The sequence below is a fragment of the Dermacentor variabilis genome, chromosome 1 (genome assembly GCF_050947875.1).
Source record: "Dermacentor variabilis isolate Ectoservices chromosome 1, ASM5094787v1, whole genome shotgun sequence".
In the NCBI taxonomy this organism is placed as follows: Eukaryota; Metazoa; Arthropoda; class Arachnida; order Ixodida; family Ixodidae; genus Dermacentor; species Dermacentor variabilis.
The window spans coordinates 142,983,163-143,002,205 of NC_134568.1; the positions used below are offsets into that span (position 1 = coordinate 142,983,163).

The following is a 19,043-nucleotide window of genomic DNA, read 5'->3' on the forward strand; positions in this document are numbered from 1 at the left end:
ATTTCAAGGAAAGTGGGTTCGTCATATCATCTTATATGCAAGTTTGAAGGTGATTGTGTTTGTTCTGCAGTTTACCCCATCGCTGCCATTACTTATGAAAGTGTGATGATATTGAGATAAATAACAGCTGGAGCCTGTGGGATTTCATATTATGATTACAGGATACATTTTCTGTCATCACTGCTAATGAATTATTCTTGGCTTTCCTGTTGGGCACAAGCTTGCCAAAATAAAGCTTTATTTTCATTTGTTGCTTTTTTTTCTGCCATCTGGAGCGCTCCAGCCAGTGTGTGACAGTACCTTAAAAAATTCCTTGCTACAAAGCATGCCTGAATATGTTGGTCTCCTGCACGCTATTGACTTGTCTTGGTGTAAACACATCAAAGTGCAAAAAATAGATAACTTGCATATGTCCTGCACTTATTTCATGTAGCTATCAAAAAACTAACTTGCTGGCCTGGCGCCCACTTGTCTAATCTGTGGATGTTTGTAAGCTGTAAACATTAATGCAATAATATTAGCTGGACTGCATGTACACAGAACTAAGACGTGCACATATGCCGATGCTCACTTCCTTACAAATCTAAATAAAGAAAACTAACCCCACCTTACATTGACTATCCTACTGAATGTCTTACCTAAATGGTAATATTGCTCCAGTTTAGCTCCATACATACAGTTTGCAGAAGGAACAATTGCCAGATCTAAGAACATTAATATTCACACCTTTTAGCCATGTGTATTCATTGTCACCTCTTATTTTATGTTTTCAAGTTAAAATATTAACGATAAAAGTAGTGAGGATCATAAGCAGGCACTGTAACTTCAGCCAAGCGCATCAGTAACTCTAGATGAATTCACACTGACATGGAAAAAACTGCGCAGATTCGTGTTTTAGGAAGGGCAACAGCTCTTTGAGATGGTGATTGGTATGTTTGGCAAAAATAGAAGTATGATGGATGGTCGCGTAGTTGGCTTACATATTTCATGTGAAATCTTTTGAGTATAATTCATGGTATGTTAACTAAGAGGTGGTTCATGATCATTAGTCTCATTTGCTTGTTCAAGCTGGAATGTGACGTCCGTTGTCAGTACTCAGTTATAAGAACTTCACTAAATGATTAGAGCAAATGTTGCGTGTCAATATCGAAGGACGCAGATTGTTGTGAAAGAGAAACAAGAAAGAATAGTAGGCTGCCAATGAAAACAATTTATTCTTTAAATGTGTCAACAGCAGTTGCAAAACAACTTGGCACATTTGCGCTGCAAAAACGTAACAGACAGTACAACAAAGAACAAAAGGTGAAAAGTGAAGTCACAGAGGAGAGACGGCAGAGAAAATAAAGAGCTGTACAATGCCAAAAGGATATGGTACAAAACAAAGATAGCATTTTTGTTCAGCTCATCTTACATCTTTTCCATGGTTACCTTTTTCATACAGTGCACCGTCTACCTCTATTATGCATTTCTGTTGCATCAAGGCATGTCTTGATGTTGCATCATGGCATGTATTGGTGCTGGTCGCTTATCTAATCAACACAGGACTAACGCTACAAAAAAATTAAAATGGCGTGCTTCATGATCAAATCATGGTTTTGGCATGTAAAACCCAGAATTCAATATAAAAAAATTCACACTCTATTCACCCTAGGTTGAGAACGACACAAACAGAGCTAGAAATGTTCCTGTGACCAAAGTAACAAAATTTACGAAGAGCGCCAGTGTAACACTGCCAATCACAATTTACTGAGGTGTGAGCAATCGAGGGCCACCATGTGGCATCAATGTTTGAAGCACAACTTATGCGCAAGGCTGGCAACTTGCAGGCTGAACGGATGCTATTCATACAATGCTTTGGGCTGTACCTTACTGCTACCAATCAAGAAGCCCTGCCTGATGAACAAAAGCTAGCCCTACAGCTGACTATAGCAGCTGACTGGTGGTTGTTACACACATAATGAAGGAGTGGAGGACAGCCGAAGTGCAAGCAGGATCGCCAATGCAGAGCACGAGACAGTGCTCGACCTGAACCAGTGCTCATCGCTGCGGACCTTTCTGCATTCATGGCCCATGTTCAGTAAACATCTTTTTACTTGCAAACCTAGATATTGTAAGCACTATTAACATACTTCGTCGTTTTAATTTGTACATAGCCATCACCATCTTCCCTGTTCTACTTCTTCACGCATGAACTGGGGCGTTTCCTTTTTGGAATAAAAAGCGCTTGACAGCTTGGTTGGTCTCAGTCTTATAATATTAGTGCTAGATTTCAATACAAATAGCAATATCATCCTTGAAAAGTCGCTTGAAGGAATGGCACGATGAAGGCAACAGAACTAGAGGTGGACTCTTGGTAATGTGCGGATGCTGCATGAAGTATTTAAACCACCTCAAGAAAGGACAGACAATTGATATAGGGTTCAGGAGCAGCTGGCTATGCAATTTCATAAAAATAACAAACTGCAAAAGGAAAGGGGCATGTTAGCATTAGTAACCACTGCAATCAGACTTTGTGAGCTACAATTACTGCTTGAAAATCGTCCTAGTGCAGGCCGAAAATGGGCATTTTCGATGACAGATGACGTGTGTTCAACGTATTCACTGTCCTTAAGCATGCTGAGACATATTTAGTGGGTCAACTGTGACTCCTCCATAGAGTTAAAGTTCTTAATGGCATTTGGCCCCAGGTACATCATCCCGCACACTTTGGCTGAGCACATGCCCACGTTTAGTTTTCCTGATTTTTTCAGCTATTCTTGGTCGGCCGGCAGGAATGCGTCCCGAACCTCTGGGTAGGCCAGGTCGGCGCCTTGCCAAGCTTGTTGGTTGCACCTTAATTTTGTTACCGTGCCTGATAGCCCTTCCCATGGCCTTTTGCCTCAACATGTATGCAAATACAGCGCTGCTGGTGTTCAACTTTAACAGGTCTTCTGTTATGGACTTGATAACAGCAGCATATTGAGGAATGCATTCACCAAGTCCATGGGCGCGCTGGTATGCTTCATTGAATGCAGCACACTCTTTTTTGTGGTCCTGCAAAAAGTCACGTAAATGAACATGTTTAAATCTTGAAAGTCCTTTGCGGCAACAAATGTTTTTTGCTTTGAAGTGATGTTTCTTAAAGCCAACGCACTTACATATGTGTTAAAAGAAAAAGCCAAAGAAGAGAACAGGGACGCAGACTGATGAAGCCATCAAAAATACACTCCTTTGATAAGTTGTTCAAGTCATGTTCTAGTTTGTGGACATCTTAACAGAGTAAATTTTCTAGAAGTCTACAAGCTATAGATAGAGATTGGATATTAGCCATTAAAAAAAGGCTATATTAAGCACCCAAAAGATGCACCTAAAGGTGTATTTTAGGTGCTGTAGAGGCCACAATATGCACAAGCTGTTTGCACACAGTCATTTTTTTTGGCATGTGCGAATAGTAGATTTTGAGCTCAAAGCAAATATTGATTTTGGATGAACGTTTTTTAATCGAATATTGAATAGCTGTTGTGTAGAGAATTCACTGCAAGCTTGAATGAATGAATGAGTGAACTTTTTTTATTTATCAGGGAGAAACAGGGGGTTATGGAATGTAACCACTGAATATTGTACTAACTGTTCTGTGGAAGAATGAGATCAAACTTTGGTGCTGTAGGACTTGTTAAATAAATGTCAAAAGCTATAAAGAGGTTAATTGATAGTAAAGCATGGTGCAACTGCTTTTGTGAATGCAGTAAGTTAATGAAAAGAAACAAAAGTAAAACAGTGCACGCATTAACAATTAGACTACAGCTATGACTAGAAGTATAAAGGGGATGGTGCCATAACAGTGCTTTCACTTTAATTAGACATCTCGATTACACTTAATAGACATCTTGGTGCTCATACTGACACTGTAGCCAGTGCGTGCACACACGTAAGCGAATGCATTCTAAGTTCTGTTACAGTGCCTCTTGCATTCCTGGTATGCTTCACTGCATGGTATATATGCTTCACCGCATGACACACTAGTATTGCGATGAAGCGGAATCAAAAAGACATTATTACTATTACACTTTGAAAAACTATTTTTGTTGTGAATATAGAATTGCACAATATTCAAAACTACTAGTAAAGTTATGTCTCATATCTACCTTAAAGTACAAAAGCCTTCACTTAGGGGAGGAACAGTATTGTGCAACCCTTCATAGTCTCTACACTTGGTTGGATTTGTGACAGGCTACCACATGGACTAATAGAATGTTGCAGCAAACCTGTCATTTCATACAGTTCCTGATGCAATGAGCAGGTAATGGAGATATAAGGGCTACACTTCTTACAATGCATCAAGTGCCACTTGCTTGCACAGAAATTGAGATGCTAAAATTCCAATTGGCATCTATAGGCATGTAGATTAGAAAATTGACAACTCACAGGCACCATCAAATTTGGGCTAAATTTCTTCATAACCCATAAATTCTGATCTTCTGCCTTTGATTTGAAGAAATGGAGATATAGCCCAGTGTCTGCTCCTGAATGACAGGTTAGTGGTACTCTTCAAAAGTTGTAGATATTTTACTGCATGCCAAAATTATAGTAACGTTTTTTGTTAAAAAAAAGCCACATGAGCTTATCACTGTTCCCCCTCCTAATCATTTAAAGTGAATGCCTTCCTTTGGACGCGTTACTTATTATTGATGTTTGGGCACCAACTGGTAATGGAAGCCGAGTGGCACTGGCTAGGTTAAATAAGCTAAAAGGTGGAAAAGTTGTATGTAGCCCTAATTGGATATCTTAAAAAGTTATTCACATTTCTAGATATACTTAGCACACTATAACAGCTGTATAATGCTAAACCTAAGCATTTAGGCAGAAGCTTTTTGGTGGCAAAGAAGTTTGAAAAGGAGGTAAGGGTCATGCATTGGTTGACAAAAGGAAAAACTGTAGTGTATAGGAAAAAAAATTTACTCTTCCCACTGCTGTAGAAAGCAGAGAGAACAGCTAGTGAAATCCAAGTACCTAACTTTCAAATCAATACTAAGAAGAATTAGTGGATATAGACAAGTCGTGTAATGCATAGTACTATAAATGCTGGTGTAATTGTGTGATGGACGCATCTTTTCTATGTTGATAGTGTTGAATCAAACCTGTTCAGAATTGAGCTCGTCACATTTTGTAAAGGAAAATGCTATCAAAACATCGTACCAGATGTACTTGGCCCAAGTCAGCCATCTCTTCTTGCACCTCTGGCGCTGTGGAGTTTGTCTGCATCTCCTGCCCTACGTCTTCGTGCGAAGTGGATGGTCCTGCTTCGCACACAGATGAGGGTGCCAAGGTGGGGGCATGTGCAGTCAAAGGCATGAAAAAGCCTGCTGCTGGACAACGCTTTCCGAGGGCAAGCTGGCCAAGCTCTGTGCGGTCTCCAACTGTCAGCTCCGGGCTGTTCGGGAAAGCACCACCAAAGGCTTGTTGCACAGCAGCCTGGTGCTTACAGAAAGCACCCTGGTTCCCTGCCCTGCAGCTGCATAGCCCAATGTCCGCCCATACCTCATATGTCCCAGTTCCAGAAGAATTCGGAACATGGTAGCAATTTTGTTCTACTTCTAGAATTGATTTTGGGGGGGATTCCGGAATTTTTTGCAGAAGGTGCTCATAGCCAATTCGGTGGGTAGGTTCCCGATTGTGTGCGTGGCGCAGCAGCCGTGTTTCGAAATATTTCTCCCAATTAGTAATCACAAATTCAATTAAAGCTACTGCGTTGTAGGCTTTTGTTCTGTTTAGGATGATGTCCTTTAGAATACGGACAGAAGCCTCCGAATAGTTATTTGTGTTTTGGCCTCTTGTTAGCACACCAGTACGATACAAGAGCACCCACTCACATTGGCGCAAAAGAAATGTGTTCACTCTCTGAACATAGGACATATGAGGCAGGGACTGAAGCTCTGCAATGGCTGTCTCCAGTTCGTGCTCCTCCTTTGCATAGAGAATCTGAAACATCAGTTCAAGCATGCATTTCTTTATTAGCATTTTGTTTTCAGCATATCTCGTTATCTGCTATTTCCATTTCTCTGTTAAAGCAGAGTTTTGCAGCCATTGAAAAGTATAACTTTTCCAGAAAACATTTCCACATGGAAAGAGTACAGTATCATGATATATTTCATTTTTCTTTTCATTTCATTGCACGTGTCAGTGATAGCAGTAACTTTGCTTTCAGTATGACTTCTCTTCAGCTACATATTTTTTTTACTTTACAATAACTTGTATGCCGTGTTCCTTTTCTTTTGTTACTGTTAAAAAAGATTGCCAAATTTCATGCTAATTCGACACTACATGCACAGGCCTTTGGGAAAAGGCAGTAAAAGGTGCTGTGCTTTATTGGTTATAACTTATCAAAAAAGATATTTAAGTGGTGATAATGTCACTTGAAAAATAAATTATTACAAGATAGTGGAAATTCAATATCCAATTCTTAGTGTAGGTTTGTTCTGTGCCTATCAGCATGGGTCATGTGGGCTCACTGCTTAGTCCCTCCAAGCGTGCTCTTTTTCTGCCTTTTAATGGGAACCACATTTCTAATAAATATTAGTTTTTCTAGTGATGGTGTGTTTGTGAGTGCATGTGTGTGACATTCTTTTCTGTGCTATGCGTTCTGGTTCATGCTAGCCAAAGAAAAGTCATGGCCAAAATTTCCTTGCTGCTCTTATTAATCTCAATTGAAAGTTGTTCAGTTGAAAGTGCTTAGAGATAGCACTGCATGTGCGGAAGCATGAAAATAATTTTTGCAACTTTTCTGCTCTAATTATGAATAAATTACTTGGTGTGGAGAGACAGGATTGCTGCATTGTTTTGGTATTTAATTTGTATAAGGTATGCAGCAAACAAGAAAAAATGAAAATATATAAAAGGGTATGAACACACTAATAAGACTGTTGAGTTTAGAGTGACACAAGAGGCCTTCGCTAGAATCGGGATATTTGTTTTTGAAATAATTTACGTTCTTACCTCAGACAGAGCTCCCATGAATGAGGAAATTATGTGAATGTGAGAGACGTGACAGAGCAGTACAAGCATGACAAATTTGGATTAGCATGCTGGGTGGCAAGAGGGTCCTCCCGTAGTCTGTTTTTGGTTGACTGTACATTATGGCGAAACAATGCCAACAGGACATGTCTTGTCCTGTCCCGTTTTTCACATGTCCCGTCATCTGCACTGCTTCGCCATAATGCTGTGCTGATTCTGTTTTTATATTATGCTATGGCTCTACATTTTAATTGGAGTGAGAGAGTGAACAAGGTAGTGCACATTGCCTCTGGGATGATGCACGCAATTAAGTCAGCTCACTTATTCCTGCAGTAAGAAAGGGATGTTACCTATTCTTCCTTTTTCTTTTTTTTCACAGGCAAGTTGGATTGTGAGGTACATGAACGGCGTGTTACTTTTTACAAGTTTGGTTGCAAACAACTGCAATAAAGAAGCGCTAATAGATTGACGCCCAGCCACAAAATAATGCATGGCATGCAACCACATGGCAAAATAGGCTTCTGCACCTTATAGCGGTGCACACTTGTTATTGACACTAATATTTCTGCATGTGCATCCTTCCACAACTGCAAACGTGAATATTTGGTGTTTTTGCTATGTGTGCTCACAGTATGTCAGTTTGAGTGGGAGATGTCACTTATCTGTTTGTATTCTTGCGAGTTGGGTGGCTTAAGGAGTAAAACGAAGTTTGCGCTGTTCACGGGGTTTACACTCCATCACTAATGTGACAGCGCATATCATGTGTGTTCGGTTATGAGTGCGCAGCAGTTCTTCTTTCTTAATTTCACTTCTTTGTTGCCCAGCTCCATTTGTTCTTATTTTTGTCTGTGTATGTGTGTTTTCACATCTTTGAACATGCTAGAGGATTCGCAGTGGAAAAGAAAGACTAACCAAATCTTGTTGTAGTTTGCAAACACACTGTGCATACACATTGTTTAATACTACTGCCTAGTCCCGTGACCCTTCATAAGACTTGGTGTTCCATTGGCTCATGGTGCATTTCTGTGCATCATTCCTTTGTCTAATGCTACACGGCATAGCACTTCACAACGTGCAAAGTACTACACACATTTCAAGGTACATGTCACTTGAAGCAGGAATCCATCTTACATAGGCATCGTAGGGCAGCTGTTGGGTAAGAGTTCTGCCTCCAAAATTTTGTTAATGTAAGCAGTTCTCAGAAGTTCCGATAATGGTCTCATTGTTTGCTGTAGCTGCGTAATGTTCAGTGTGCCGTATTTATTAAACCATGTTCATTGAGCAAACTAAGGCCTCCTGACATCCAAGCATTCCGAGCCAATGTACACCTACCAGTCTAAGATAAAATTAGAGCACAAAAATATTTAAGCTGACAAAAACAATTTGACTTTATAAATACATAACTTCAGTAGTTCATAGTTTCATGCCAGAGGTTTTGATGACACTGCATCAAGTCTTCTTAAATATCTTAAATTTCTTGCTACTCAAAGGGCCCCTGAAACAGTTTGGAGAAATATTGTAGACGCATAGGGTTCAGCTACAGTAGATTATTCGCATCACAATTCGTAGGAAGCGCCGCATGTTAAGATAGCTAGGGACGAGTACAAGTTACCCTCCTCCATAGTGATGCATTTTCTCCTCAACTTGTTCACCAAGTGATTGGGGTTAAGCTCCGCCTTCACTGGCTCTGCGTCATGATGACAGGTCACGTCATCTGCTTCCATTTGTCTAGGAGCGAGCGCTCAAAGCCTCTCCAACCTCTCCGCCAGCTGCTTGGCAGTCGATCCCACGGTGTAAGCGAGAGCTATCGAAGCAGCGTGCACTGCGAGCATTCTGTTGCAGCGCTGAACGTGTCTGGTATTTCGGTAACCGCAAGCGAGCTGAGCGTTTCAAAGGATGGGTGGAGGCATAAACTCAAGCTAATGAAAAAGCTTTGGCGTAGATGTATGTGAGTGGCCTGATTGGTCTGCATAGTCCAGCCACCTGGTGGTGCAGAGCTTAACCCTGCAAAGAGCTAATATTGCTCTAACCAAGTGTAAAACGTTTTAAACATTTACAAAAACAATGTGTTCACGATTATGCTCCTGAAAAAAATTTACACCAGCATCAAAGTATAATAGACTTCGCTACAGCTACTGTCCTTGGTTGAGCTTTTGCAACCAGGTGGCTTCACCGTGCAGACTATTCACATTTGCACTTCTGCTCATCCTGTAAAACGGCACGGTCAAATGGCCGGGTCCAGTCTGCTTGCACTTGCATTTACCCAAATAATGGACACGCGAAACACTATCGTGGTAGTAATTCTCAGGCATAAAGTGACGGCCACAAACACGCAAAATGGCATCGATTGGATAGCAACAGTCTATGCGCTGTAGCCACTCCGCTCGTCTGCTTCCTTGCATAGGGACACAAGGTTGCAGCTTGACGTATTGCCAGTTGCTAGGTTTGCGGCCCACAACGTGACAAGGGTGAACCATGGTACTTGTGAAAGTAAAGATCGAGATCAACACTGACTGTGGGGCTCTTGTTGACACGGAGCACGTTGTAACAAAAGCAAGAACTTGCTTTGTGCCACAAGTGCTTAAGTGTAGTGAGAAATTGTCCTGGTGCATTCTCTTTGTTTTACTTTCTTTTTATAGAAAAAAATTAATAACATTCCAATTATTACGAACATTTGTTCACCATAAACTTAGAAAAATTATAGATGATGCGCTCTAGGTAGCCTATGGGATAACTCACCATACTGCCATCATTAGGAAAACTTGCGTCAAATAGTCAGGGGTGGCTGAAAATTCAGCCGAGTGACATGGTGTGATTGGTAGCAATGTACGTTTTTAAAACCTTATATTAAATTACAGGCTTTACGCGGAGCACTTAGATATGTCAATTAACGATCAGAAAAATCTACCCTAACAACTCAGTATGTTTGTACAAAATCGTCAAAATCATTTCAGGGTCTCTTACTAATTAGTATCTGAGTATACGCAACAAAAGTATTAATTATCTGAAACTTTGCTCTACCTTCTGGAAAGCTGCCATGAGCTGACGTCTTTCTGCTTTCCCTATGCTGTTCTGTGCTGATTTGAGCCAGCGCCACTCCGCTTGCAACACATGAAAATGGCAGAGCAGCTGCCTGGCGGAGGGCCACACATCACGCAGGGCATCTTTTTCCGCTCTGGCATTGTCCGACATGAACGCACAGGGCACCTGCGTATGACAACAATAGCGTCTGTTAGTAGTGTTATGCAGCACTTTTTTGTATATTATGAGCTATTATGCAGCAACAGCTCATTGGTCCCTTTTCAGTGCGAGTCATAATGGGTACATATTGGTAAAAAGCATGCGGTTATTTTTCATTCCTTAGCATGCTCTGTAACCACAGAATCATTGCCTGTGGTAAATTGAATGTTGCGCAACAGGTTCAGAGCCAAACAAAGGCACTTTTGACAAGAGTGCCGCCACCCTCCTCTACTTTCCTCTAACAAAATGTTAGGATCATTCTAGTCCACAGAAGAAGACAGGCCATGAGTGAAGGGAGTCAGAGGCTTTAAGGAAACACAACAAAGAAAATGTGAGGACAGAAATGTAGCTGCAAATTGTCCTGCCAGTATGCAACATTACCCCGACGTTCACACCTACGAGTATGTAGCTTTTTAAAATGTTTCTAACTGGTATGTTAGCTCATTTCTAGCTAGCAACATGCGTAGGAACATTATCATGAAACAATGTTGTGCTTAGCACTGCGTCAACTACCCTTCTATTTATTTATTTACCTACTTCAATTTTGTACTTCTAATGCTATACTTTATTTATGGCCTATTAAGCTTGGATGACAGTGTACGTTCACTGAACACTATGAACTCAAGATCATCACAATAATTCAAGCAGTATGTCGTTGCTGCCCTGATAGATGGATTGCCAAGTGTCCTTAAAACCTGTTGGCTGTAAAGAAACATGTAGTGCAGAGTAGGCTGCAGTTTCACTATTTTTTCTTTACAATGCTAATTCAAAGCTGAACAGTGAATAAAAGCAATAAATTAGGTTATTCTTATAAAATATTACTTTAGAGCCTGCCTCCTCCCTCCCATTCCCTTTTGTTTCATTTATTTGTTGTAAGAAGTCTGGTTAGTGAAGGGGAAAATAAATTTACAAATATTTTGTATTTAATTTTGTGCCACTTTGTGGCTACAGTGACAGCATGGTATCAGATTGTATAGCTTTTTCGCCTTTGTGGATTAAGACAAGGTGAAGTTTTTTGCCTGTTGACCCTGTAGGTACCTTGGGAGGCAGTGCAGCCCGTTAAGATCAAACAGGTCAATAAACTGAAGAAAAAGAAAAAGGACAGGGAATTGCAAGACTATGTCGCTGCTCCCTCTTCACTTTTTGCATTCCCTCGGGTCTTCTAAGGTGCAGCACATGCTAATAATGTTTAATAATGTTGTATTTGGTATTCGAAAAGGTCATTAACTCAATGTGATAAGTAATGATGTCATTATATGTGTTTTGGCATAACTATCTCTGCCGTTCTCATAATAGGCACACATAATGTACCCGAGTCAGTGCAGTTTGCGCCCCTGTTACAATGTGCGAGTTCTGCTCCTGCTGTGTGCCGAGTCTGGTTGTCACACTCTATCTTTCCCTTCAATGTTTGTTTGAGCTTTGGGACATCTTTGCCTTATGGTTTTAAGGCTGTTCTGCTTTTAGCAGTTGCACATATACCAAAGCACTTGAACTGTTGTTACATGTTAGTCTCACATGTTTCTACTGAATAGAAATGCTGAGGCAGCTGTCACCTTGCTCCATTCAAAGATACCTTATTGGCCTGGAAAGTGATGACTACCAGGTCTTGAGAGCAGTGCTTAAATTTTTGAAAACTCGCATTTCAATATCACAGTTGCCTTGGATTTGCTTTGATATTGTTAGGCATAGAATGCTGTGAATAAAATATAAAAGGGTTTTACCTTGTTGTTGCCAAAGCATTTGGGATAGTTCTTCTCGAGAAGCTTGAAGGCAAGCCTATAGGCTTCTCTGCTCTGACCGCGGTGTATAAGCACAGCTATAGGAACTGCACCTGCTTTGGTCGCTGTCAGAAGTATAGTAGCTGTATTCCCATCTACATCGCACGATGATGTTGAATCTACAAAAATGATGTTCTGGGCGGATTCCAGGGTCTGGGCACGGCGCATGATGGGCGTTACGACCAGTGCTGCCCAGCCACCATCTGATGTTTCACAAGTGCTGACGTCTGCTCCTGCATATTTGCCACAAAAGGTACAAAGTTAACGGGTGCTAAGTTGTATTGATACAAGCAGAACATACAAGTTATGATGCCAATTTCGTTTTTTATCATAGGGAACTGCTGAAAGAATTTCTGCAACTTTTCTTTTGTGTCATTAGATACCAGTAAAATGTTTCTTTTTCTTTCTGCAGCATCAATTCTTCTAGTTAAGAAGAAATAAAATGCTGGTGTTTATCATATGCTGGCTAGATTTACATGAACGGAATTCACGAGCAGTGTTTTACTGCAATATTTAGGTGAATCATATTAATACAAAAGCATTATGTGGCCCATTACACAAAAATGCATCAGCATGACCGAAAGATGGTACCAAAAATGGCCAACGCGGCAAAGAGTAAAAATGCATGCAAAAAGGCTTGGATTGATGTCACATTTGTGAGGAAGCTTCCTGTTAACAAGGTAAATTAATTGCTTTGAAAAGAACATTTCGTAACTTTCGGTCTGGGTGGGAATCGAACCCCGGGCTTCCGGGATGCGAGACAAGCATGCTTCCCCAATGCCACAGCGACTCCTTATTTCTGGCTGACTAAAGGTGTGCCTAGTGCATGCGTGATTGCACACGTCACGTCGTAGCCATTTGAGTGATTAAAGGTGTTTCACCAAAGGGACTATAATGCCAAAAGGACTATAATGCTTTTGCATTCCTAGACTTAAGCAGTCTTCAGTGTGCCTGCCGAAATTTTCTCTCTTATTGCATTAGGAACAGTTCAGTATTTTTATTACTGCTAAGAAATCATTTTCATGAGGAGGCTTACCTCCAGCTGCATATTCATCCACTTTCTCCAGCAGCTTTGCCACAGGATTCCCTGCTGGTCCGTATTTAGCATTTCTCCACTCTTGATGCCAAAAGTAAACACTCTTCCTGTTAGGGTTTATGCTCCCATTGGCAAGAAGAAATGGGCCATCAGGCTTGGCGGACAGAAGTTGTTCATGACGCTGGATTGCCTCTGCCGGAGTCATGCCCTCCTCAAAGTACCCTGTGAAGGCACTTCTTGCTTCAGGGCTTGCACGTAGTAGACGGAGTGCATCAGCGGACTCAGTGCTGTGGTTGTGCCTCTCTCTCAACTTAACCACAGCAGGCAATGGTACCGCTTTACGCAAGAATTCATCATTTTTTTTTGTGTCCTTGTTCACTTTTTTTATCTTAATATCAACTCTTGCCTGGCAGTCAGTATTGCGTCCTGCTGCAGTTTTGTTGCGCTTACTGTGCTGGCAATGCCAGACCTTGTGGTAGACCATCCTGCAGGTGAAATGTAATTACACACGTCAGTAATAAGCACAGATGTACTGGAAATATGAAAATGCTGTCCAGCACAAACCTGGTGCATGGTCACATTCAACCTGTCTAACATAAGTTTATTGCTGGAAGTGAATTCAATAGTACTTGCCTCATTTCTAAGAATGCAAAATAGTGGCAACAAGGTACAGCTTAGTGGAGTTTGCCATACAATTTAGCTGGCGCTGGAGCGTATAATCTGTTGCTTTCGATTACAAGTGCTCTAAACAAGTCTGTTCCAAAATAAGAAAACATTCTTGACATGTATAAAATTATGCAGGTCCCACGACCTGTGGGAATCAATGTAAGCGAAGCTTTCCATGCTGGATGCTTTTATTGACGATAGTTAGCGGTGATGTTGACAGCTAAAGCTTTATTTCTTCAACATTTAGGCTAACACGAGAGTGGTCAGTTGATGCTCAACGTTACCTTGCGTGCACCACTACTGTTTGTCTGCGTAGTACACAGAACACATAGGGAGAGGTGTTTGCTTCAGATGTTGCTGTGGGCCATATTTTATAACCTCTGAGCGAGTTCAGCGTTGCCATTCCCTCACTTTGCACATCGCATTCTGGCAGAAGTATTAAACTTGAATTGGATTATGGGGTTGTACGTGCCAAAACCACACTAGGATTATGAGGCAAACCGCAGTGGCGAACTCCGGATTAATTTTGACACCGTGACATTCTTTAACGTATCCCAAAATATAAGTGCACATGCACTTTCTATTTCGCCCCCTCGAAATGTGGCTGCCGCGATTGGGATCAAATCCATGACGTCTAGCAATGCCATAGCCGCAAAGCTAATGCGGTGGGCACACAACTGTTGATTTGACGGTCGACTGCTTCCGTAGTGTCTCCTGGACCCTGCGGTGCACTTTAATTAATGCGGCTCTGCTTCTCCACGCCCTGCGTAAGTTGCCCACTTCACATATTTGCATGGCGTTTATTTTTCAGAAATAGCAGCAACGTACCTTGAACTTAAGCTTATCCTGTTTCCCCGCAACCCGACCACTGTCCTAAAGTAGTGAGGTTTCCTTGCCTTCTCACGTCACCTCCTCCCCTCTCTTATATGGGAACTGACTCTTCTCCTTCTCCTCTCTGCAATTCTGTGTCCCCTCTGGCCTGGCACGTTAGTAAAAAGGGAAGCACTGCAGTTTATGCAATGCTTCTGAGGGGAGTCAAATAATTACAGCTGTCAAGTGGCTAATGGGGCGCTGGCCAGGGAGCTCCAGAGGGCATTGTGCACATTCGACGCGGTAGGGTGAAAACGAGCTTCTCCTGTGGCCATTCCTCTCTGACTCTTGCCCGTCATCTATATACAGGCTCTGATTCCCCCCCTCCCCCCACGCAGTGTGCGCGACTGCAGCAGCCACAGTAGCCCACAGCAGCAGCAGCTGTGGGAAAGTCGAAGGAAGAGGCAAAGAAAGCTTCGCTTTAGAAAACTGTCCTGAACAGGTGAACCACATTTTTCCGCTCATTGAAGAGCGAACCTCCAATTAAGATTCCTCACTTCCTCCAGAGGCTTTTGAATCCCATACTTCTTCTCATGCTTACCGAGACACTATAAGAGAGCCTGTGCTTGGAGAAAAGTGGTCCGTTTGTGGCATGGTTCCTTCGCATCAGTAATTGATCTGTATCTCTGGTGTTACTATAGTCGCATTAAAAAAGTCAAGTAAAAAACATTCCTCTGACCACACTTTACAGCCACCAACTGATAACAAAGTCCCTCCTCGCCCTGGTGCAGGGCCCTGAAGTGTTAATGTTCAACTTTGAAACCAGCACTTCGAAATTTCATAGTTACGGCCACATTATCCTGGTATTGTGCTCATGTGCATGTGCACTGTTTATTGCAATTGAATGCCAGTCCTCACTCACGTAGACATATTGATTTAGTGTTTGCTTGAGATGGAACTGCAGTTAATAATAATTGGCTGATTCCAAAAATCTTTCTGCGCATGCGCCAAGCCGGCACGGCATGAGTCTCCCTTGCGGTGGTTATCGTAACTAGACTTGGTTGGAAAACAATGCGAGACAACGCGGCTACTCTGGACGGTGTTGCTACAGAAGTACTGGTGGTTGCTCTTCTGATTTTTTTTTCGAGTATACCGGTTAATTGTGTCGCCTTTGGGTACACGAACTACTGTACAAATGGAAACTCGAGCTTCTTCCAATTTCCATCTGCAAGAATGTATGCGAAGAGGGCTCTGTGGATATCTGCAGCGAGGCGTGCAAACCAGGACAGCTCACTATGGCAGCCAGCAGAGTATTCTAGAATCTTCTGGGCGCACTTCATCCCCGGCAAGTTTCCTTTAAAAAAAAAAAAACTGAGTGACCATCGTATCGCAACCTCCTTCTCTCAAACGTACACCGGCCGCCGAAGCTGATAAATCATCCGGACTATGTGCCAACAGTGATCATGTACAGCAAGACTCCAGGCGACGCTGCTGTACGTGAAACTTAAGTACACGAACATGCTGTCGCAAAAAATTTGTATTGCTGCCCTGTGGGTCACGATGTTAATTAAGTCACCATGCACAGGGACTGAAAGGTGTGTAGGATCCTGTCAGGGTGTTTATTCGAGTTCGTTCGGCTCTGAATTGTTCTGGGGCCGTCTATAGTTTGGCTGCCTCGTTACTATAGGCTCTTGCATAAGGTCTACAACACGTCATCGTGCCGACGTGAAGGTGGTTCATTGTCACGTCAGCTAGCTTGCTATCCACCGCTCATATTCTGCATGTTTTAACGTATGTACCATCATTGGCCGTGTTTAATATGTTTCCTTAATATGCACACTGACAGGACAGCGCGAGCCGAACCCCCCGTCTCTCTTCATTCTTTCCCCCTTTTCTTTTTCTGCACGCGATAGCACTGTGCACTGCCTTGAGTTGCACGCAGCCACACTGCTATGCGAGTTGTCTTATGAAGCCAATGCACTAAATCGTACAGTCAACTGTATTTGCTTGTAACAGAAACATATCATTACATTGCTGTGCAACAATGTCGTCCACTAGCGTTTCCGCTTACTGAAAAGTTATCATGATCTGAGACTTAAAGGCAGAAAAAATGTGTTATTTTAATAGAGTAGTTAATGATCTGAGTAAGTATAAAGAAATTTTCGACGTTGTTTTAACAATTTCTAAAAGTATCTAAACGTTGCTTGGCCGTATATAGCATAGCATGTTTTGTATAAACTGTACAGGAACTGCCAACACAGGTTCCAGTCATATACTACGCAGACACCACGTATACGCTGCCCGTCTTCATTGGCGGCTTGCACATTGCCCGTACCAGTCAGTCCACCTACTGAATCAGCTGTGGAGAAGCTTATAATTTGATTTGCCACGTAGCCTACATCATGTAGCGCCCAGCCTCGATGCACCTGACGAACAGTTGAAGTGTTCGAGAAAAGATACCACCAAATGCCATCGTTCATTATGGAGCACTTCGAGAATACCCGTTTGCGCAAATGAGAGGGGTACATCGTCTTCTTAAATCATTACTCATGCACTGATTGAAAGCACTGAAACGACCCAGAAAGCAGGTTGTATCGATACACGGAGCACGAACTGTGTGGCGCAAGGTTCTCAGTTTTCCCTGCAGGTGGCGCTCACAATTTTGGAATCTGTCAATTACCTACAGTGTGGTGATGTGTTGCAATACATATATGACGTCTCGTATATCGGCCATTAGTTCTATATAAAATCATGTCTTATATGAAGGCAGTATATGTAGTGTAGATATTCCAAAATTGAAGCAAAATGTAAGGGTGTCACAGTTACTTTCATCATGCTGTGTAAAAATGTGCGAAGAGGTAGAAAAGTAACTGGGACATATCTGCATTTTGCCACACATATTAACTATGTATATCTGAAAAGTAGTGCTAATTAAAGAATGTGATGGAAATAAAACTATATCTACAATAGGCCACAATTATTTCAATGTAGCATGAACCATGATGTTATGAATTAAATATGTTTAGTTTACATTTGCAGAGGGGCTAAATTATGGGTGTAATGCTTTAAGTAACTAGTATCAGACACTGTGAGCATTGTAGATGCAGATAGCAGTGTTTTGTCTCGTCAGTCATTTAGCTCGGAATACTGTCGTGCATGTACACAACCCTTAGTATCAAAAGAAAAAGAAACTTGACCTGTTTACTGCACAGTACATACCACAAGAGCATGAACAGTAAGCTACATATCCTAGGAAAGCGGGGCAGAAATAGGGAAATTTTGTCGTGTGTGTAAAAGTAAATTGTGATGTTTTTCCCCAAATGCACTAAGTAATATTTTGTGATCTAATTTTTAATTGTGCATTTTCAGCAATTCTTACTATCTCATGAGAATAAACGCTTGTCCTGTGTACTGTACATTAGATAGTGCATTTTCCTGCATTCAGTGCATAAATTAGCTAGCCAGTACAAATTCATGAATATAGGGAAAATAAGTATGTAAAAGTAAATGTTTTAGGCATTTTTTCCTTTTTAATGCCTTGTAGACCATTGCAAAATTTCGTAAGCAGGGAAATTCCCACATAGCTAACACAACCTAACCAAGGTGGTCGTGTTCCAGCTAGTGGCATTGTTAAACCTGCGACGCGTTTTCAAAGATGGTGCGCAGGAGGGAAGGCAGCAGAAATGGTGCCAGCAGTGCGCATGCTTACACCTTAATTTCCGATTCTAACCTGACGACCGCCATCACGCACGTGGTTAGGTCAAACTAGGTGTGCGGAGAGCGCACGTGCGGAATTTCGCATATCGCCCATTGGCTTCACTTCAAAAATGTTATAAACGCTATTATAGCAGTTTCATTTGCCTACTGCACTGTTTTGTCAGACTGAAATAATGGTACTCACTTTGTGCAGTTCGTTTGGTTGTATTTCATAATCCATGACGTGTTTGTCGCCGCCTTGTACTGCCGCATCCATTCTTCAGCAGATGCTGGATCTGCGATGTTCATTCGCAGGACTCTCGTGTCTGATGTCGACGCAGCAATGTCCTCCGCGCACTCTGTGTTGCCGAAATTGTGCCAAGAAGCTGATCTGGACACCGAAAAGTTATCAGTGCAGTCCATATCGCACGCGATTTCCTCGGCTCCAACGTCGCCAGATAGTTCGCACGACATTGTGCACGCCTTTCCTGCACCAATCTCGAAAATATCTTTACAGAAAACTCCAAAATGTTTCAGGGCCTTGAGGTTCGCTGGAACAACTCGGGAGTCGGGACTTGACAGGTGGATGAAAAGCGCCGGCTGCGCGCGCGCGCGCGTATATATACCCGCGCGAGCGTGTGACGTAAGCGTCAATTGTTGAGCTAAATTGTAACCGAACATAATAAACAAGCGATGGAAACACGCGGCTGAGAAAGCGCATTGCTTGCCGCGCACTTCGTTTGTTTCGGTCTTGGCAGTATTATTTAAAGAAAAAAAAAACCGCAATAGTTTCGGTTTTGGTTCGCGGATGTTTTAAAGTTTGGGTT

General features: G+C 42.0%; 2 protein-coding genes across 2 annotated transcripts; both read right to left on the reverse strand.

Annotated features, from left to right (window-relative positions):
• Positions 1 to 1,195: 1,195 nt before the first annotated feature.
• On the reverse strand, positions 1,196 to 12,176 carry LOC142585723 (uncharacterized). The gene is made up of 4 exons (XM_075696703.1): positions 11,952 to 12,176; positions 10,012 to 10,197; positions 5,176 to 5,958; positions 1,196 to 3,033 (listed from the first exon to the last, which is right to left on the reverse strand). The coding sequence occupies exons 1-4, from the start codon at positions 12,174 to 12,176 to the stop codon at positions 2,668 to 2,670; spliced, it is 1,560 nt and encodes a 519-aa protein (XP_075552818.1). The 3' UTR covers positions 1,196 to 2,667.
• A 319-nt stretch (positions 12,177 to 12,495) lies between these two features.
• On the reverse strand, positions 12,496 to 18,835 carry LOC142574219 (uncharacterized). Its single transcript, XM_075683366.1, has 3 exons — positions 18,422 to 18,835; positions 13,045 to 13,529; positions 12,496 to 12,512 (listed from the first exon to the last, which is right to left on the reverse strand). The coding sequence occupies exons 1-3, from the start codon at positions 18,688 to 18,690 to the stop codon at positions 12,496 to 12,498; spliced, it is 771 nt and encodes a 256-aa protein (XP_075539481.1). The 5' UTR covers positions 18,691 to 18,835.
• Between the last annotated feature and the right edge of the window lie 208 nt (positions 18,836 to 19,043).